The 21,153-nt window shown below is 45.1% G+C and overlaps 2 protein-coding genes across 5 annotated transcripts in view; one reads left to right on the top strand and one right to left on the bottom strand.

The window, feature by feature from the left end:
• Positions 1-9,682: 9,682 nt before the first annotated feature.
• Positions 9,683-17,061, bottom strand: LOC133104226 (thyroid receptor-interacting protein 11-like). The gene is given in 11 exon segments (XM_061209865.1): positions 9,683-10,734; positions 11,217-11,420; positions 11,423-11,556; positions 11,558-12,176; positions 12,179-12,866; positions 12,869-13,460; positions 13,802-14,555; positions 14,643-15,168; positions 15,950-16,161; positions 16,682-16,887; positions 16,958-17,061. Coding segments are annotated over 11 exon segments (5,091 nt in total).
• The window catches only part of ARHGAP17 (Rho GTPase activating protein 17), an 89,719-nt gene continuing 85,540 nt past the window's right edge, over positions 16,975-21,153 (top strand). For all 4 annotated transcript variants that reach the window (XM_061208151.1, XM_061208148.1, XM_061208150.1 and 1 more), the window contains exon 1: positions 16,975-17,112. In XM_061208151.1, the coding sequence (XP_061064134.1) occupies positions 17,060-17,112 (53 nt within the window). In that variant the 5' untranslated portion in view covers positions 16,975-17,059. The remainder of the gene's footprint in view (positions 17,113-21,153) is intronic.

Genomic DNA, 21,153 nt, shown 5'->3' with positions numbered 1-21,153 from the left:
AATTGACGCAAGGGAGCACCGCAATGCTCTCAGGGAATTGTAGTCTTAGGTTCTTTGAGAGGCCACTGGGTTTCTTATTGCTAGTCACGAAATTTTATAACTGTAGTTAACTCAGAGCGGAAGAGCTGGAAGGATCCTCAGCACTGGGGCGAAGGGCAGAGAATCCAGCCAGAAAAACAAGTGTCAGTGTTACAGTCAGTTGGGGCTCAGTCTCATTCAGTAATTGAACAAGTATTTACTGAGTGCTGACTCTACCCCAGGAACTGGGCGAAGAGCTTTGCACACATAATCGCCTTTGAAATGTTGTGAGGGAAGGAATATGTGGAAAACGAATACAATGGAAAACTATGTAGCAGTGAAAATGAACGAACTAGAGCTACCAGTTACAAGCATCAGTGTCTGAATTTCAAAAACATGATATTTGGTGAAAGAAGAAATAGATAACATTTTTGTAAAGTTCAATCCAAGCAAAACTAATGTTATTTAGAAAAACAACATATATGGTAATAATATACAGAAAAGTAAAGGAATGAGTGGAGAAAAACAGAAGTTAGGCTCTTTGTGACCTTTAGGGAGGAGGGTAGGACACTCCAGGGAAAGGGAGTGGGGAAGGAGTATACAGATACTTCAATAATTTCTAAAGCTGAGGTAGGTTCACGTGTGTTTGTTTCACTATGATGCATATTCAAGATGTTCATATATTTTGTACTAGACTTATTATAAAACATTTTCTTTTTTTTTTTTTAATTTTTGGCTGCGTTGGGTCTTTGTTGCTGCACGCGGGCTCTCTCCAGTTGCGGCGAGCAGGGACTACTCTTTGTTGCAGTGCACAGGGTGCACGGGCTTCTCACTGCTGTGGCCTCTCCTGCTGCAGAGCACGGGCTCTAGGCATGAAGGCTTCAGTAGTTGTGGCTCTTGGGCTCTAGAGCGCAGGCTCAGTAGTTGTGGCGCACGGGCTTAGTTGCTCTGCGGCATGTGGGATCTTCCCGGACCAGGGCTCGAACCCGTGTCCCCCGCATTGGCAGGCGGACTCCCAACCACTGCGCCACCAATAAAACATTTTCTAAATAAAATTTTTAAAGTGTGTTTGCATGTTCCATTTCATTATCTGTCAGGAGCAGAGAATGGATATACTCAAACTTGAAGAACCTTGAGTCTTACACACACAGACACACACACACACACACACACAAGCAAAGTAAACAAACGGCAACAAAAACCCAGTACACATACCTTGGGGCAAGATCAGTTATCAAATCCTTGCTTAGTATTCAACGGAGGAACAAGAGCCCATTGCTACCCAAAGTAGAAATGACAGTGGGGAAGGCTGAGGTTAGGGAGTTTTGCCAGGGGGAGTGGTGATGAGATGAAATACACCACTTTCTTTGAGTGGTCCTTTGCCAAGAGGGTAATGCAAACCAGTGAACATGCATAGTCTCCCAACTCGGCAGTGTACACGTTCCGTGGGTGTCAGTGGGCAAGAACAGTGGGTCAACAGCAAGTAGTAGTATAAGACGTCAATTCCATAGGTCTGGATGGTGAGGCTGAGGGACTAGAAGAAGGTGGAAACTTCTTCCTCTCTCGTTTGATGAGCAAAGAACATCTCTGATCTTTGCTGAGAGTTTGATTCAGAAAAACTGGTGATTCAGAGGACTTTGGTCAGTTTTTCACTGAGGGGTCATCCCAGAGGCTTCCTGCAGGCAGGGCTAGCTCATTCCATTTGAGCTCCTGGTCAAGGCGCTGGAACTTTATGATACAGGAGTGGAATCTGGAAATGGCAAGCTTAGCCATCTTAAGCTGCATAAATGCCTCCAAATATGAGACTACGCTGGGGTAGTCATGAACAATGTCCCGGCGAAAGTTCACTGACAACTAATCTGCATCCTCTGATAAAGTCAAGAAAATAGAAACTAGAGTTTAAAAGCCCTGTTGAACATTAATTAATATTGGGAGCAAATAGCTGGGCTTTAACCATGAAAATTCTCCCTGAGAGGCTAGAGTGGACACTTGCCGCTTTGGCTATTCAGTATTCTTTCTTCTATAACAACAACCAGAGTTTATTATGGAGAACCAAATTCTCCTTTTAGTCCACATGGATCAGGTAAGGTTCCGTGCCTGACACTGGGGGTGGAACCTTACCAAGGCCTGGCCAATCACACACAAAATCACCCTAGCTACACTTCAGGAGTGTGTGTGTGATGTGGTGGTGGTGACCAGGTTGGTCCAATCAGAATGAATCCCAGGAGCTGAATGGGAGTTGTTAAGTCTATAAGAGCTCTCTTTTCTGGCAGACTTGAACCCGGGAGGCTGTACCTTTGGAGCTACTGAGGGCCATCTTGCTACCTCGTATAGCCTGAGAATTTTGCTATTGGGAAGGCTAATGGAGTCTGGAACACTGTATGCTCAGTTAGGGGTGACCTGACTTTGCAGTGTGGGGCTGATGGGAAAATCACCAGAGCCTGTGATGGATCAATCAGAAGAGGCTGAATTCAGAAAGATGAAATAAACACCTGCAGCTTTCATCCTGAGCTGCGTGCACATTATCCCTCCCCGCCCATCACTACCTGGTAGAACCTCAATCAAATCATTGTCTTCCTTCTTAGCTGGTCCAGTTTTCCAAGTTTTTGGCTTGCGATTTCCTCACAAGCTTTCCATAGACAGCTATGGCCTGTTAAAAAGGCTATCTTTCCTGCTTTGAACTGCTTTTGCACAATTGTCAAAAATCAGTTGAGCGGGCTTCCCTGGTGGCACAGTGGTTGGGAATCCGCCTGCCAATGCAGAGGACATGGGTTCGAGCCCTGGTCCGGGAGGATCTCACATGCCGTGGAGCAACTGGGCCTGTGCACCACAACTGCTGAGCCTGCGCTCTGGAGCCCATGTGCCACAAGTATTGAGGCCCGCATGCCTGGAGCCCATGCTCCGCAACGGGAGAGGCCACCACAGTGGGAGGCCCGCGCACTGCAGCGAAGAGTAGCCCCTGCTCGCCGCAACTGGAGAAAGCCCGCGTGCAGCAACGGAGACACAACACAGCCAAAAATAATAAATAAATAAAATAAATAAATTTACTTAAAAAAAAATCAGTTGAGCATATTTTTGTGGGACTATTTCTGGATTCCCTGTTCATTGATCTATGTGTCTATCCCTCTGCAAATACTACACAGTATTGGTTACTATAGCTATATAATAAGTTTTGAAATGGAGAGGACTGACTGCTCCCATTTTATTACTTTTTTCAAAATTGTTTTAGTTATTTTAGTTCCCTTACCTTTCCATAAAATTTTAGAATAAACTTGCCTATATCTACAAAAAAAAGTCTTACTGGGTTTTGATAGGAATTGCATTAAATCTATCAATTTTGGGAGAATTAACATGTTTACTATGTTTTGTCTTCCAATTCATGAACGTGGTATATCTCTGCATTTGTTTAGATCTTTGATTTCTTTTACCACTGTTGTAGAGTTTTCAGTATACAAGTCCTGGACATGTTTTGTTAGATTTACACTTAATTATTTTATTTTTATTAGTGATTGTAAATGTGTTTTAATTTTTGGTGTCCACATGTTCATTGCTAGTATCTAGAAATACAATTGATTGTTGTCTTTATTTTGTACCCTGTGACATTATTGAACTCAATTATTAGTTCAAGGAAGAAATACTTTTTAATGACTTCTTGTGGCATGAGGCCTGAAATTAAAATTCAATATTGAGAGCTGTCTTAACATCTAGTAAAATTGAAAGGGCCTCAAATGGTCTAACTGCAATTCCTCACTACCTCTTCTCCCACATGTAAGGTCCCCTAGCTATATGATCCTTCTTATCGTAGGAACCAGACACAGTGCCTGCTTATTCCCGAGTAGCAGGCTTCAGTTCCCTATCAGCCCACTGAATTATCCAAACGAGCCCATCACACCCTCCTGTGGGAACCAGGGCTTGTCCCCACCCTCTTGTTACTACAAAGTCTGCCTCCCAAGCCCCTACTTGTTCACTCTGTTCCAAGTGTAATCCCCCACGTGGCCCTGCATGGTGAGTGGTGTCCTCTCTTGGGCTGTGGGTAAATGTGACTTGTAAACTGCTGTTCATCCCATCTTTCAGTGTAGAGTGTCGTGTGTTCAGCCAACCCCATTAGTCTAGGGAGGGAATCTCTCTCTCACTGGTGGAGTGAAGAAGAGGTGAGTAAGACAATTGGCATCACAAACAGGATGGTCTAACCTCAGCTGAGGACACTTGGTCAGCTTTAACTACCAGCTCCTTTGCTACTTAACTGGTTTGTAAGGCAGCAGTTACTATCTGGGATGTAAGTACCAGTTGCTGGCCAGCTTGGGCTTTAGGTCATGTTCTGTTATTTCAAATGGATATTGCCATCTCTTCCTACCCTAATGTCTCATGCTTGCCAACGAGGCCATCAAGTGTGGCTTGTATGTGGTAGGTGGTCTCTGAGGCTCCTACCTGAGACCAGTGACAACATAATGTCTTAGCTGGTGGGTGTTTGAGTTCCACTTATTGGGCATGGGCTAGCACTTTGGTCATTGTGTCTAGCCTGATAACCATCACTGGCTGCTTGGGGCAGCCATAGAGACTCTGTTTGGGAAAGTACCACACCCACCCCCCACCAACCACAGTCCTGGGGATGACCCCTTGTGTTGTTTTTAGAAAGGAAGGAGGCCATGACCCCAGGAAGATTTAAGAATGGCCCCCTGGTTGCCTCCTGAGTAATTGCTGTTCAGGCAAAAGTAGTGACCTTGTCCATCTCTCCTGTGCTGCATCTTCCCTTGGAGCAGTTGTGTGCTCTCCTTACCCGTAATGGTTTTGAGGTGCACATCCATGGCAGCCCATGGCCCGAGAACTGATGAAAAAAACAAAAGTGGGGGGAAGGGGCATGGCAGGGCCCTCCATGGTGTGCTGCGCCTCCTGTTTCTCTGGATCTATAGGCATAAAAAACTTCCTCCAGGACAGTCATTTCTGTATCTTTGTGTCTTACTATACCTGATTAAAACAAATCCTGGGTACCCTTGAAATACCTGGGATCCCACTAAATTTAAATATGGTAAATATTTTGCTATTATAGATTTGGCTAATGGGTTCCATTCAATGCCTATTTCAGCATTCTCTCAGCCTGTTTGCCTTCATCTCCAAAGGGGCACAGTACACTTTTACCTTGTTACCCACAGGGTAACTAAACAGCTCTGCTATCACACACAGTCTTTGCAGACAAGATCTTAAATGCACCCACCTTTCTCCAGGAGTACAGGTATGACATTACCTTTATGACATCCTCCTTTGCAGACGTTTCTTTGACACACTTGTTAAGGATACACGAGTCCACCATCTTTTAGTCCTTTTTGGGTTCTGGAGGCAACGTATTTCTGGTTTACAAATTTTACTTAAGCGCATTTATGCTGTTACTTTTAAATGAGCCCACCTTGAGTGGGGGTCCCTCCAACAACAGGCTCTAGAATCTGTCTAAATTAAAATCAACAGGCACTCCCCTTAGTGCCCTCAGAGACTCCTTCAGTGAAGAGGCTTTCGCAACTTCCCCTCCTGCTTCCTGGAGTCTCTGGACTGCTCATGATGTCTGTAAGTTGTCCTTGGGCTTCTGATGCAAGAAACTGCCCTCCTTGGCCCTGCATCACATACCATCAGAGCAGGGATTTCTGGCCATGCACTGGGCTCTTCTGGAAATAGAGTCTCTCCCAAACCTCAAGCTTCCATACCCAGCTGCCCATTATTCCTTGAGCCATGGAAGCAATACTCCCACAAGCTCAGTACGGTTATCAAGGCCTCCTTGCTACAGGGTGGAGCCAAACCTGAGCCTTCTAGCACATCCTACCTGTAGGTGGGTATGGCCTCCGGTCATCAGTCCATTGCCAGATGCCATGGAGCTGGAAGATGTTCCCCTCCCCCAGACCCTTTGGGATCAACTAAGTGAACATCAATGAGTTCATATACTTTATGATGTTGAGGACCACGTCTCCCTCTTGGTCAAGTGCCAACTTCACTGCCTAGGGAAGGACTTCACCTACTCCCTAAAAGTCTCAGTCATCACCAAGGTTTAAATTGATGTCAAGCTATCAAAGAGTCAATTGTGGTATAAAGCCGTGAAATCAAGATTCACTATTAAGCGTTGGCTTGACATCTGGCAAAATTAGAGGGCTTCAGATAGCCTAACTTCAATCTCCCCTCCCCTTCTGCTCCCACAGGTGAGGTCCCCTAGCCAAACCACCGTCCTTATCACAGGGACAAGGCACAGTTTATCCCCAAGTAGCGGCCTCCAGTTCCCTGCTAGCCTGTGAAATTATTCAGACAACCCTCCTGGGGGAACTAGAGACCCCTCCACCCTCTCGTTCCTCCAAAGTCTTCCCGCTAGACCCCCTGTTTGTTCACCCTGTTCCCAAGTGCAACCTCCGTGTGGCCCTGCAAGGTGTCACCATGTCCTCCTTCCCCAGACTATGAGTATACATGACTCATAAACTGCTGTGGGACTCATCTGTTCAGTGTTGGGCCCTCCGCATAACTTTAGGGTGGGAATGCCCTTCCCAACAATGGGTGAAGAGGAGGCAGATTAAACACTTCTGATCTGCACTTTTTGGAAGGCATTATCCTGCTATGGTTAGGCTCACAGGCTTGAAGTTATTTGGGTGATAGTCTGTTCGGGTTTGCAAGAAGTCACATGTGGCTGGAGGGTGGCCTATGTGTGGGTGACAAGCAGGAAGTAAGGCTACAAAGGCAAGGCCTTGGCTACTCTGTTAAAGTTTGGCTCCCTGCTCCGGCAGGGACCCCTAAAGTAATTTTAGGTGGGGAAGTAACATCAGATCTTTATCTTAGAAAAGTCACCTTCACAGCAGTGTGCAAAATGGATTCAAGGAAGCCCAAGAGTGGCACCAGCAAGACGAGTGAGGAGTCCACTGCCCACTAGCCCATGGAAGAGACAGGAAGGGAAGGAATTAGGGTCTATTTGGTAGTTGATTGGATATGGATTGGGGGAGACACAGAGATCAATCATGACTCTGAGGCCTATTGCTTGGGTGACAAGATGGACAGAGGTTTTAGGAGATGATAAAAGGAAAGGAGGAGAAAGAGGGTTCTGAGGGAAGATACTGAGTTCCCTTTTGGACACGATGATTTTGAGAAGCCCATGGATATCCTGATAGAGGCGTCCAGCAGACAATTAGATAAGTCAGTGTCAAGTCAGGAGAAGGGGAAGGTCAGATACAGGCATTCAGAAGTCATCAGCATCCAGGTGAAAGTCAAGTGGATGAGCTTGCCCTGAGACCACAGGGAGAGTGAGAAGATTCAGTCAGCTGACAGTGGTACCTTAGAGAACATATCCATCAAGAAGTGGCCTGAAGATGAAGTCACAAAGGAAGCAGAGAAAGAAAAGTCTGATGTTAGGAAGGGAACCTAAGGAGAGTGGCATCCCCAAAAGAAAGAGGGTGGAGAGAATTTAAAGAATGAAGATGGGGATAACATTTATCAGACACTACAGAGAGTTTAAGTAAGTAAAAAGACTACTTTCTAAGGCATTCAAAAATGCCTGGGGCATTAATGAGACAAGATTTTGTGATGCTTTCAAAAAGAAGTCAGTGAGAAATGAGATCGTGACAAGGAGTAAAGAATTTTTTTCAGAAGCTTAGCTGTGGAAGGTAGAGAGAGATGGTGGTAGCTGAAGGAGCAGAAAAGGGAGGATTGTTTGCTGGGAGAGACTTGGACAGGCTCTGAAGCTTAGGGAAAGAGACAGGCTCAAGATAAAGCAGGAAGGAAAATTAATGGAATGAGGTCTTTGAAAAAGTCTGAGTGGACAGTTTTTGGGGTACAATGGAGCAATTAGCCTTAAACTGCAGAGCTGGATCCCTTTTCCTCTAAAAAAGAGGGAAAGAGTAGAGGTGGATGGAGGGAAATGGCTGGATGGTTAAATATAGGAAGGGGGTATGGGAAATTGAGAGTGCTTTATTTATTTATTTATTTATTTATTTATGGCTGTGTTGGGTCTTCGTTTCTGTGCGAGGGCTTTCTCTAGTTGCGGCGAGCAGGGGCCACTCTTCATCGCGGTGCGCGGGCCTCTCACTGTCGCGGCCTCTCTTGTTGCAGAGCACAGGCTCCAGACGCGCAGGCTCAGTAATCGTGGCTCACGGGCCCAGTTGCTCCGCGGCATGTGGGATCTTCCCAGACCAGGGCTCGAACCCGTGTCCCCTGCATTAGCAGGCAGATTCTCAACCACTGCGCCACCAGGGAAGCCAGGAAATTGAGAGTTCTTGACTGCTGGCCTCAAACATCTTCAGGAGGGCATAAGACCTCATCATGCTTCAGCAAAGTGGTGAAGATTTGGAGCAGCTCTTAAGGAAATGGGCAAGAGAGTTGGCCATGGCCATTTGATCGTTTGGGAGGTAGAAACTGCTTAAAGGCTGATTAATAGGAGCTAGTTAAAAGAATTAGGGTACATCCACACTGCAAACTAATGACTGCTTTTAAAAAGAATAAGATGGGGACTTCCCTGGTGGTCCAGTGGTTAAGAATCTGCCTTCCAATGCAGGGGATGCGGGTTCCATCGCTGGTCGGGGAACTAAGATCCCACGTGCCGCGGGGCAACTAAGCCTGCACGCTCTAGAGCCCATGCGCCACAACTAGAGAGAAGCCTCACGTGCCGCAACGAAAGATCCCCCCGCATGCTGCAACTAAGAACCGATGCAGTCAAAAAAAAAAAAAAAAAGAATAAGATGGAATTCATTTGCATTTGGAAAGATCTCTAAGGTGTAATGACTTTTTTTTAAAAAAAAGCAAGTCAGAGAGTAATATGCTCCGATATACACAAATATGCATATATTTCTAAAAGGCCTGAGAGAATACAGATTACCAATGGAGTGGTTTCCCAGGCAATGAAAAGAGGAGTGGGACTTAGCCAGGAAAAGTGAACTTTTATTCTTTTTTTTTTTAATTCAAACAGAAAGTCACAAAAATTATAATCATCCTCATCATGAACTTTCATTCTTAAAAATGTTATGCATCTTGTACTTTTGGGCTGTTCACCTTTTTTCTTATATGAAGAGTGTGCACGTGTGTATTCTATCATTTTGAACATTAACACAAGTTAGTGTTTTAATTCCCCAAGATCTGCATAAGTATCTGCTCCTTGTAAAACATGAAAGCATTACAAAAACCATTTGAAGCGTCCCTTGACCAGCCTTCAACCCCACTCATGCCCTTTCTCACAAGAAGTAACCACTGGGCTTCCCTGGTGGCGCAGTGGTTGAGAATCCGCCTGCCAATGCAGGGAACACGGGTTCGAGCCCTGGTCTGGGAAGATCCCACATGCCGCGGAGCAACTGGGCCCGTGAGCCACAACTACTGAGCCTGCGCGTCTGGAGCCTGTGCTCCGCAACAAGAGAGGCCGCGACAGTGAGAGGCCCGCGCACCGCGATGAAGAGTGACTCCCGCTCGCCGCAACTAGAGAAAGCCCTCGCACAGAAACGAAGACCCAACACAGCCAAAAATAAATAATAAATAAAAATTAAAAAAAAAAAAAAAGAAGTAACCACTGTCTGAAGGTGGGTGAATATCTTTGAAGTCCTTAAAACACACTTTTTAAATAAAGTATTCGTATTTTTATCAAGCAAAGTCAAAATACATGGCTTTTTCAGTGACTTGGTTTCTTAAAAGTGCCGTGTTGTCTCTCTGGCTGAAGAATCGTCTATGGCTTTGAAAGGTCTTTCAGCACAACTCCAGCCCTCTTGCCAGGTGACAGCAGCAAAGGTGTATATGTGGGCAAAACATCAGTAACAGCATTTAAAAGAAGATGCTCAGATCCATCCGTTTCAGGTCTGGGTGGGTTAATCAGAGAGACAGCTGCAGAACGCTGATTCACATCTGGTGTTTTGGGTGTGGATCCCGAGGTAGTTTTAAGACTTGATGGTGGTAAATTTTTAGCTAGTTTTTTCTTTCCCAGTGAATCCAGAGGTTTTGGATCACGAGCAGAGGGTTTTAGGGGCGGAAGTGTGAGATGAGATTCTGTTTCTAGAAATTTAACAAAGAGTTCTGAACAAGAATTCTTCGGCCTCGATTGCTGATTTGGTCTCAGAGGTGTGTTGGGGACACTTTTTGATCCAAGCCAGCCAGTCATCCATCTGGTACCACCGCCTTGCTCTTCATTAAAAACCAGATCTATTTCTTCCTTTCTAATACCCAGAATGTTGCCCATTATCTGTAGCACTTCATGACGTTGTTGTTTTGGTGTTTGAAAATACCCCAAGAAGAGGTTCCTCATGAGGCTCTTGTCAACTTTTCCTTCTGTGTTACTTAGTAAGTTCATCAATTTCTTCTGTACATCATCCAGCACTTCCTGTTGGACCTCATTTTGTTTTTTCAAATCTTTAATTTGTTCTTCCTTCAGAGTCAAGGCAGCATTCACTTTCTCCTGATGTCCTTGTGCCGATATTAGTTTTCCTTCTAGATTATCTGCAACTATTTCCATCCATTCTGCGACTACCATCCTCATGTTAGCTAGCGCTTGTGCATACTACTTTTCTTGTTCTTGGGAAACAGAAAGCTGTAGCCAAATGTCATCTCTCTGCTTTGTGACAACATTCAGTTGTTCCTTCAACGACTCTATCTGCAAACTGGCTTGCTGATTCGCATTTTCCCTCGCATTGGAAGATAGAAGGAGCTTTTCCTCCAATGCAGTGACTTTCATTCTTAGTTTAGCTGCTCTGTCTTCTGCAGCCAAAGCTTCGCGGTTATGAGACACTTCTTTTTTTTTTTTTTTTAACATCTTTATTGGAGTATAATTGCTTTACAATGGTGTGTTAGTTTCTGCTTTATAACAAAGTGAATCAGTTATACATATACATATGTTCCCATATCTCTTCCCTCTTGCATCTCCCTCCCTCCCACCCTTCCTATCCCACCCCTGTAGGTGGTCACAAAGCACTGAGCTGATCTCCCTGTGCTATGCGGCTGCTTCCCACTAGCTATCTATTTTACGTTTGGTAGTGTATATATGTCCATGCCACTCTCTCACTTTGTCACAGCTTACCCTTCCCCCTCCCCATATCCTCAAGTCCATTCTCTAGTAGGTCTGTGTCTTTATTGCCGTCTTACCCCTAGGTTCTTCATGACCTTTTTTTCCTTTTTCTTCTTAGATTCCATATATATGTGTTAGCATACTGTATTTGTTTTTCTCTTTCTGACTTACTTCACTCTGTATGACAGACTCTAGGTCCATCCACCTCACTACACTTCTGATTCTACTGCGTGCTTACGCGATCTCTCTGGCTCCTGCTTTAAGTGTAGTTCTTTGTCGTGTAAATGTTGAACCTCACTCTGGAGGGCACAGTTTTCTATTTGTTTCTGTTTCAATGCCAACATGGTCTCATTTCTGGCCTGTTGAAACATAATAGTCTTTTCTTGCATTGATGTAACTGCATTTAAAACTGACTTAATTCCCCTGTCTTGCCGAGTTCTGTTTCTTTCAAAAGATGCTCAAAAGCAAGCGCCTTCTCCTTCATTGCAACATATTCCAATTCTTTCTCTCTCTGCATCATAGAAAACCACATCTTTGTCTCTTGATTTTGTTTCCTCTTCCCTAGATGTTTCTACTAATTTTTCATTTTCCTCTTTTAGTTTACACATATCCAGTTCAAAGTTGACGACTCTCTCCTTCAGGTTGATTACTCCCTGCCTCAAAAGATCATTTTCACTCACTACATTAGTGAAATTTTCACTTAAAGAAAGTAATTCATCACTTTTTGCTTTGATTAAAAGCTCTTTTTCCTTAAGTAAGTTTTGCAAGTCATCTTGTTTCTCCCGTAGCTGCTTCATTTCTGAATCCATTTGTTCACGTCGTTTTCTTTCTAGTTCTGAACTGTCTGCAATGGAATCAGACAATCTCTGATTATCTTCCTGGAGTGTTCTAATGGATGCATCTTTTTCCTCCATTAATTTTCTTAACTCTTCTTTCTCTTCTTTGAGCAATTTAGAAGATTCACTCAATCCATCAGGTTTCATTGCCTTCAGAGAGTCTGCTGACTCGGATGTAAGTGATTCATTGGAGGACTGTAGTAAAATAAGGTCAAACATCCCTAACAGAATATCTTTGGTATTGCAAAGCTGCTCTAGGCTAAACTGAATTTGCGCTCCTTGCTTCTCCAAGTTTTTGACTTTGATTTCATTCCCATCATAAGTTTGATCAGGTCAGTATAGTTCATCTGTAGTTTAGAATTATTATCATTGTCAACTAAAACCCGTGCCTGAAGTTGTTGAAGCTCTTTCTGAAGATGGGGTGACCCACACTGCATATGTTGTACAGTGGCCATCACGTGCTCTTTCCACTCTTCCATTATCTTAACTTGCTGTTTTAGTTTATCACGTTCCTGTAGAAGCTCCTCAAACTGATCCATATTAACACCTCTCGCTTCATCACCATTGCTGGACGTTTGCAGTATTGCCAGTAAAGTCTGACACTTCTGAGTTAAAGCATCAACTTCAATATCTTTTTCTCAAATGATGTGGGATAAATTCTGGATCGTTTCTCTAAACATATCCTGACCACTGCTTTCAAATCTGGTGGAGAGTTTTGTATTTGCATCTTTGAGTTTCACGAGGTCTGCTTCTTTGGCAACAATTATATCCATCATTCTCAAGTTTTCTCTTTTAAGATTGCTGTTTTCCCTAGTCTTCTCATCTAAAACAGCTAATATTTGTTCTCTTTCCAAAGCATAGGCTCGCAATTGCTGTGGACTCTGTCCATTATCTTGGTCACTGGAGGAAGCTGAAGATACTTTCATGTGAGGACACAAATCTTTTTGCTGGATAAACTGAGTTAGTTTACCAATCTCACCTTTGGACAGCTGATCAACCTGTTCAGTTAAAAGGGTAACTTCTTCTTTTCAGTTAGAAGTTTAATCTCCAATTTTTGTTCTTTTATTCCTTGTACTGATCTTTCAGTTTCGGCTTTAGATAAGTCATGCTTTTCATTTCCATTTTCTATATTAAGACTCTGAACTTCTGTTACTTGAAAAGTATCAGAATGTTCTGTTGGCGTGTGCTGGGATTTTTCCAGCGGCTGGGTTTTGATTTGTTCTATTGCATTTTGCAAATTCTCCATTTCCTCCCCTTTGGCCAAAAAGAGCTGATTGTGTTTAATATTCATTTGCTCGTGTTGGTATTTGGGATTTTTCCGTTTCTGCTCTTGTAAAGATTGAAGTAGTTGCATTTTACTCCGGTTTTGATCTTCAATTATCTTTTGATGAGGTTTAATCTCAAGATTATCTTCAACTGTGCTCTGTTGAGATACCTCAGATTCTAGTTCTGTAACAGTGTCTGGAGTTTTAGGGTCAATCATAGGTGCGGTTTGGCTGTGTTCTTCCCTCAGTCATTCCAATTCTTCTTTCAGGTGACTATTTTCTTCTTTCATGGATGCAAGACTTGTATATTTTTCCTCTATGGTTTGCTGTAAAATTTCCATTTTTCTTTTTCTTTTTCTTTTTTTTAAAGTTAATTAATTCAAGTAACTTTTTATTTATTTATTTATTTATTTTTGACTGTGTTGGGTCTTCGTTTCTGTGCGAGGGCTTTCTCTAGTTGCGGCAAGCGGGGGCCACTCCTCATCGCGGTGCGCGGGCCTCTCACTCTCGCGGCCTCTCTTGTTGCGGAGCATAGGCTCCAGACGCGCAGGCTCAGTAGTTGTGGCTCACGGGCCCAGTTGCTCCACGGCATGTGGGATCCTCCCGGACCAGGGCTCGAACCCGTGTCCCCTGCATTGGCAGGCAGACTCTCAACCACTGCGCCACCAGGGAAGCCCCCCATTTTTCTTAAGGCTTGAGTATATTGATCTAACTCCTCCCGAAGCTGTGAACTTCCTTGAAGTTTTTCAATAAAAATTTCTTTCTCTCTTATGAGTTGCTTCAATTGCTTCTGCTCTTCTAAACTAGATGACAAAACTTCCTTAGTTTCTTTGTGCCCAGCAATCATCTGCTCAATATTCTTTTTGAGTTCTGATATTTCACAGTCTTTCTCTTGACCGAGTTTAATTAAACACTCATGCTCCAGCTGTAAGGCACAGCTGTCTGGGTTATCAGTATTTGACAGTTCTTTAAAAGCTTGCTCATACTTCCTTTCTTCCAACAGTCTCTGTTCATCCTGACAAAATTCTGCTTCTAACTGTCCTTTTTCCATTTTTAAATGAATTAACTTTTCTTTTTGCCCATCTAACTCTTTAGTAATGTTCATTTTATCATCTTCAGGTTGACGAACTCTCTTTTTCTCATATTCTAGATCTTGTTTTACTTTACCGATGATGCTGTCTCCTTCATTTTGTGGTTCTGTTTGCTGATCTTTCATCAAAACCACGTGCATTGTAGTCTTTTGTTTTAGCCTGTGCAACTCTCCTAACTCAGGAATCAGTAATTTCTTTTAAGTAGTACTCTCACTGAGTTTTCCTTCTTTGATTTCCCAGTCACATCTTAAATGATGTACTTCTGAATCCGAATTCATGTCTCCTGTAGCTGTTCTTTTAATGAGTTCATGTTCATTGCTCAATTTGACAAGTGATAGTTGAAGTTCTTCCTTTTCTTTATTTAATAATGAATTTTCTTTTTCTAAAACTTGGACTCATTTTTGAAGTTTCAGGTTCTCTTCCATGAGATTTTTATCCTGCTTTAAGCTACTCAATCTCATTATTTCATTTTCAGCATCAGACAGTGGCTGTTGCTATCTGGACACTTCTTCCAGTGATGTACTCTGTGGAAGAACTTTTTCTTTTTCTGTCACAGCATCACTCCACTTCCTAATAGAAGGTTGCAACTCACCTTCTTCAGTTCTTTCATTCATTTCATTTATCTGGTCTTGCTCTCTAATTAAAGCATTCCTTTCCTTTTCTACAGAAGATAATTTTTTTTTAAGATATTTTACTCTAATCTCAAGTCCTTTGATTTTTTTGGTGGACTCTATTTTTTCAGCTGCTGGGACTTCAATAGCTTTTTGCATATCATGAATCATTCCCTCATAGTCCTTTAATTGTTTTTGATGCCTGCGACTTATTTCTGCCAGTTTCTGTTGATGAACATCCTGCAACACTGCTATTTCAAGTTGATGGTCATCAATTTCCTTATTTAGATTCTGTTCAAATTCCTTGATGGTATTTTGCAGTTTGTAGATTTCATTTACATCAAAGCTATAGATCTAAATGAAATGCTGTAGAAGTTTGAGCAAAATGTCTCCAATGGCTGACATCAGCCTCAAGTCTTAAAACTTCTTTTGACAATCTATTTATTTCTTGTTGTGACCAAATTAGGTCAGCAAAGTCCATATCATCGTTCTGGAAACCTAAAGCATGCTGATAGATATCATAACCCAGTGAAGAGGGTACACTAGTTGAGGGCACAAGGCCATCCTCAAGATTTACTATCTGGGTGACTGACTGCACCTTTAGCAACTGATCCTTTAGCGCTATCTGCCTTGCTTTAAGGAGTTTGATTTCTACGTCTTTCTGGTGTAATTGATGTCTGTAACTTGTAGTTTGCTGCTTTAGTTGAAGCTATGAGGCTTCACACTCCTCGTCTACATCACTACAAAGAATTCTAAGTCTCTCAGCCTCTGATTTTAAGACTGACTGAGAGTCTTCAACCTCCTCTGTTGTAGAGTCAGGTACGTCTACATTTTCAGCTCCCTTCCTCAGCACATCTTTTGTGAAACTAGAAATGTGGCCTGTGAAAGATGCCACAGTATCACCCGCTTGCCCCAGGGAATGATTGCCTAAGCGGGAGCCAAGGCCACCAAACCAGGAGGACATCAAATCAGGTCATAGAACTGACCTGGTCCGCTCCTAAAAAAGTGTCCAGCGCAGTCGGACAATCCTGCCAAGTGTCACCGCACTGCTGCCAGCGTGAGGTTAAGAATCAAAGCACAGTGAGGGGTTTCTAGGCAATGCGGGCTGCGAGGGCCCCTCAGTGGCCACACCTGCCTGGCAATGCCCAGGCCTGGCCTGGGACGTAACAAAGGGCCCGTCTCCAGGGACCTGTCCCCTCTCGGGCCTCTGCTCATCCCCACGACTTCCCAGCGCTGGAGTTGGGCCCTTCTCCTCTGCTTCCGTGATTTTCCCAGTGCCCTGCACCACCTCGGCCCCCTGGACGCGGCCACCATCACAGCCGCTCTGAAGGTGCCATCTCTGAGCTGCTGTTCATAGGAAACACACCTTGCCTCCGATTTTTTTTTTTTGATACGTAATGATATGCAAGGTAGATTTTAATCAATAAAAGAAAAGCAGTACTAGAGTAATACTTTTCGAATAGGAGTAAAATATATTTAATTGCCTTTGACTTTTTTACTAAGTGGCATCACACTGTCCTGCAGCTTGTGAGTTTCACGCAACCATTTTTTTTTCTTAAAAAAATCGAGGTAAAATGTACATAGTGACACGCATCCCTCTTAAGAGTACAGATAGGTGCATTTTGACAAATGTCTACACCTGTGCAGAAGTACGGCCCCGATAAAGACTTTGAACATTTCCATCGTCCCAAAGCTCCTTTTCGGGTCCACCTCTGCCCTCCTCCCCCAGCGAGCCCTGCCCGGGTGTCTAGTCCCGAAGATGAGTTTTGGCGGTTCTTGGACGGAGTGTCGCACCGTCTACACTCTTTGTGTCTGCTTTGTCCACCGTGTGTTTGAGATCTAGTCTGGGAAGTGAGTTAAATATCACTCGAGCAGGCGATCGCTGAGCGAAAGCACGCCGAGGTCCGAGGGGACAGCAGGGCCCTGGGCGGCCGCGCATCGCGAGGCCCGGGGACCGCCTGCGGGCGGGGAATCGGGCGGCCCCCGGGCCGGCGGCGGAGGCCTGGCTGCGCGCCGCCCGGGGCCTGGCGCTCCTCGCCCGACCAGACCCCGCCGGCCCGGCGGGCGGCGCCGCTGGAAGTGACGCGACGAGGGCGGGGCCGCGGGCCTGGGGAGCCGCCGCCGCCGCCGCCGCCGCCGCTGCCGCCGCCGCCGCCTCGGCCGCGAAGCGATGTAGGAGCCGCCAGGCCGTCCCCCGTCCCGCCCGGCCCGAGCCCCGCGGGCCGCCGCCGCCGCCGCCGCCGCCATGAAGAAGCAGTTCAACCGCATGAAGCAGCTGGCCAACCAGACCGTGGGCAGGCGAGTGCGCCGCGCCGGGCCGCCCGGGGGTTGCGCGGGCCGGGGGCCGGGGATCACGGCCGGGGGCCGGCTGGCTCCTCTGCGGGCCCGGCCGCTCCGGGCCCGGCCGCCGCCCCGCCCGAGGCCGGCGCGGCCCGGGGCCGGGGGCGGCGCCACGCCGCGGCCTGGCGCCCGGCGCTGGGCCGCCGCCTGGCCCCCGGAGACCGGCGGGGCGGGCCGCGCCTCCTTGCTCCCACCCCTCGGGGTCCCCACTGGCCCGCGAAGCATCGCCCTCCGGGGACTGGACCTGTCCCCTGTCTTTCCCTCCCCGGAGATCGAGCCGGCCCGGGCCGCCGCCTGCGGCTGAAACTCCGATCAGTGGTGTGTCCGAGGCTGCGGGGCTCGGGGGCGGCATTCTCAGCCTTTCCGGGTCGCCCCGCTGCCGCAAAGCCTAGCTTACAAGTGCATGGTGGCAGTAAGGAAGTAAAGGGTCGTTAAAGCCCAGCGGATCTGCCTCCTGAGTTTCAGGACGCCCTTTGAGGGAATTTAGAGGTGGTGCCGTCTCCAGACCAGGGGCGAATATGAACGGGATGGCTTGACATTTAAAAAGTTGGAATTGGGAGAAAAGGATTCTGGAAACGCCTAGTGCCAATTTAAAAGGAAATTACTATTTTTTTTAAAAAAAGTCTTTCTCACTTTGGATTTGGAAGCAGATCCTGCTCCATGTTTCTTTGGGATTCCTTGACTGCTTGACAAGCATTGATTCTGAAATGACAGAATAGACCAGAGTTTGTAGATGACCGGGCTGTTGGAACAGGACTGGTTTGTGGTTTTGAGAGCTTCTGGAGGTGATTGTCATGTGCTGTGTTATCTGGGGCAAATATTTCAAGGTCTTCCAGGGCAAGATAGCTGTATGGTACGGATTTTGCTGTTTATTCTGGGAAGAGATATGAAAGTGGGAATTTTTCACAGCTTTTGCTTCTTCTTTCAGCAGTTGAGTCAAAGGGGGAGTTTGGTTTGGCCGGAGCACGTGGGACACTTCTTTTTTTGTGTGTGTATGAAAATACTTTTACTTCCTCTTGAGTTTTCTAAATTTGCTCTTCACTGTTTCGTTTCCCTCAACTTTCTGCTTAGCTTTGTTGTTTAATTTTTTTGGTACCCCACCCTGTTAGCTTGGTGTGCATTTATCCTATTTCCAGAGTTAATTCCTGTCTAGGCTAAAGCCTAGGTGTGCCTACTTTTCTGTTATTTGTGGGAAAATGATAGAAGTAATGCTGAGAGAGAGGAACGTAGAGAGAGTATTAGTGACAGCTAATGTTTCAACCAAGAATCTGTAAATGAATTACAAGATAATCTCTGTGAATTTTCTACCCCTCTTAGCGTTCTCAGTAACATGCATTGTGGAATCAGTATTTAGTGAGTGTCAAGATGCATTTGTCAGATAGTCATTTTGGCCTGTTTGTACATTGTATCAGGCAAGTGATTTTTTTTTTTTTTTTTTTTAAACAAATTTCTGAGGCTTTAAAAGCTACAGAGCAGTTCAGGGAAGCTGTTCAGGGTGTCTTTGGCCCCTGCTTCCTCTGTAGTAGCTACTCTTTACACTTTTAAATTCCAGCCATACTTGCCTACTTTCAGTTTCCAGAGGAGGCTGTGCTTTCTTACGTTTTAGCCTCTACCTGGAACTCTGGGAAGCCTCTTTCATCACACCTGCCCTAGGCCACCTCCTGCTCATTCTTCAGGTCTCCTCATAAAGGTCTCTGCCTCTAAAAGGCCTTCCCTGATGCTCCAGCATAGATTGGCTGTCCCTCCTTGGTGCTTTCATAATTCCATGTAGCACCTGTTTTACCGTAATGTAATTGCCTCTTTACTTGCCAGCATTCTCCATTAGACTAAACGCTTTTGAGAGTTTTTGCTTATTCTTCTTTGATTCCCAGGGTCTGTTGTTGTTCCTATAACATGGTACCTACTCAGTGAATATTGTTAAACGAATGTAAATCCAGTTCTCACTAGATTGCCCTGGTGGTGTGGGCCCAAGTATGGGAAAACGAGAATTGGATGGAGTAAGTGGTGTGACTCATCCTAGGACTATAATTCTGGCCCTGACCTTTGACTCTGTTTGAAAATCTTTATTGCTTGATGCAGTGGAAAGCTGCAGCTATTACAGAGCTATTATGCACCTAAAGTCAAAACTGTTTTTACTGGGGAACCTGTTGCTTTACTGCTATTGATTTCCTAGATATATTTGTATTTTTTTTTTTTCCACTTAAGTAATTGTAAAGGTCTAGGTAGGAGAGAGCCTAGAATTGTTATTGGGCAGAAGCAGATGGTTGGTGGGCACCAGAATCAGGCTTCTGGATGTATTTGGGTCAAAACAAAGGCTAGAAAGCACACACGCACTAATGAATGAAGTTATTTGTGTGAATGGCTTGCCCATAGTGTGTACCGTCAGCTTGTAGAGTTCTAGGTGGTGTCTTGTGATGAATATTCTCTTCGCAAAATGAGGAACTTGTGAGTAACCCCACAGTGAGGTTCCATGGGATGGACGTGTGGGAGAATTAGTAATGGCTGGAAGGAGTGAGTTCTCATGATGCAATTTGTTTACAAGGGGTAGATGAGTCTTCAGAAGATGGTTTGTGTCCCATAGGGTCAAGGCTTAGGAGTTGTTCTCCTGATATGGGTGTCCCAAAGGAGAGAATGAGGATGGTTCCTTTCGTCCCCCTGACTTTCGTTGATTCATCCATTCAACAGACACTTGTTGGCCCAAACTGTGTGCCAGTGTGTGAGGTATTAAAGAGTCAAAAGTGAATACAACACAGTTTCTGGCCTGAAGGAGCTCAGTAGATTTGTGGAAGAGATAGGCAAGCAAAGAAATAATTATCCACCCTGAGCTAAGTGCTTATAGAAGGATGGCTAGTGCCAGTTCTTATTGGATGGAGAGAGGTAACCAAAAAACAGGAGAAAGTTTGAGCGAAGGCTTTGTTTCCATCTTCGAGCACTTCTTTCAAATTTCTCTTGTATTGATGAGGTCTCTTTTGATTGTAAGAAAACCCAAATCAAACTGCTGTAAGCGAAGATGGGAATTTATAGGCTTATATGTGACCAAAAGAATCCAAAAGGAGTATGGCTGCAGGTTGGGCTGGATCCAGGGCTTCCACTCTTTAGACAAGCTGTGTCCACAAGGAGAACCCCCAGCCCCACCCCCTTCTTCCATTGCCCTCAGTTCTGTTCCCAGAGGGACAGAGAATATTTTTCTTCCAGTCACTGTTGCCAAAGGTCCAAGATTGACTCAGTGCTTCTGACTGGGTCCCATGCTTTTCCCTGGAAATAGGTATGGAGTAAACCCTGTCTGAACAACAGGGACTGAGAGTGGGGGAGCACTGGCTCCCCAAGGGAAACCGGGGTGCTGGTCAGGAAACAAGAAACATCATGTCGTGTCTTTTTGTAGTCCTGCTAAGAAAGATATTTTGTTCTTTGAAAATCCTTGATGCAGATAATCCAGTGGATGCAGGTGGTGATTTTGGGGAGGTGATGCCCTGCATGGAGGAAGGTGTACACAGGATGAGGAGCTTGAGAAAAGTTTAGTTATGAGGTCGAAGTGTCCAGGAGAAAAGGAAGCTGAAGGACTAACCAGGAGAGTTATTACCTAGGTGAGGCTCTGGGAGGGAGTGTCTCATTGGGTGTGGGTTTCTGCCTTGACTGAAGTACTCCCTGGAGGTTCAAATGCTTTCCCAGATAGTTCGCTTTAGATAAGCCAAGGTTACAGACTCAAATGCCTAGAGGGGCCAGACTAGTAAAATAAATGAGTGACTGAGGCCAGGTAAGGGTTGGGGGCGTGCCCCCCCATGATCTCACCAAAGGGGCATGCGGGAACATGGGCCCAGAGTGACTCAACCTTTGTAGCTTTCCAGAAAAGCCTGAAATCTGGATTTTAATGAAGGTTAGATGGCATTTAATGCAAAGGAAACAATCACCATGATACTATGCGGGGCTAAACAAAATGTATCGGTGGCCAGATTTGGTGTGTGGGTCACCAGGTGGCAATTGCTTGTCTAGAAGGACCTG

The sequence above is a fragment of the Eubalaena glacialis genome, chromosome 13 (assembly GCF_028564815.1).
Source record: "Eubalaena glacialis isolate mEubGla1 chromosome 13, mEubGla1.1.hap2.+ XY, whole genome shotgun sequence".
Classification (NCBI taxonomy): domain Eukaryota; kingdom Metazoa; phylum Chordata; class Mammalia; order Artiodactyla; family Balaenidae; genus Eubalaena; species Eubalaena glacialis.
This window is presented reverse-complemented; position numbering and strand designations above follow the sequence as displayed.